Below are 436 nucleotides of genomic sequence, written 5' to 3'. Positions count from 1 at the left end.
GATGCAGGTGTAGAGCCCGTCGTCAGAGACCTGTGCCTGGGAGATCCTACCCCGTGGAGCGGGGCATGGGGAGGAGATGTCAGTTCCAGGTCCCACCTGTCCCCCAAGGGCTCCAGGTTGACACACAGCATCCTCAGGGTGCAGCCATGGCCATGCTGGCACACAAACCTGGGTACAGCCCCAAAGCCTGTGGCCAAGCATCACTCCAGGGTCGCTTCTTACCGAAGAACTTCCCCAGCAGAGAGCAGGGTGACACGTGGGGACAGGCGCAGGGGCAGTCCATCCTTCAGCCAGCTCACGTGCAGCGGAGGGGACCCTCGTGCCCGGCACTCCAGTGTCACCATTGCAGACAGGACACCACGGACCACCTCCAAGTCATCGGCACCTCTCTCAATGGCGGGGGGGACTGGGTGAGGGGACAGAGCGGCTGACGGGG

At 63.8% G+C, this 436-nt stretch overlaps 1 protein-coding gene across 1 annotated transcript in view; it reads right to left on the bottom strand.

Annotated features, from left to right (window-relative positions):
- Window positions 1-436, bottom strand: part of LOC104498163 (hemicentin-2-like) — a gene marked incomplete at both ends in the record, with an annotated part of 39909 nt that overhangs the window by 11725 nt on the left and 27748 nt on the right. The window contains 2 exons of the mRNA XM_010141512.1: window positions 31-46; window positions 223-406. Of these exons, the coding sequence (XP_010139814.1) occupies window positions 31-46; window positions 223-406 (200 nt within the window). The remainder of the gene's footprint in view (window positions 1-30; window positions 47-222; window positions 407-436) is intronic.

Source organism: Buceros rhinoceros, unplaced genomic scaffold (genome assembly GCF_000710305.1).
Source record: "Buceros rhinoceros silvestris isolate BGI_N320 unplaced genomic scaffold, ASM71030v1 scaffold14218, whole genome shotgun sequence".
NCBI lineage: Eukaryota > Metazoa > Chordata > Aves > Bucerotiformes > Bucerotidae > Buceros > Buceros rhinoceros.
Note: the sequence above shows the minus strand (reverse complement) of the source record. Positions and strands in the feature narration are given on the sequence as shown.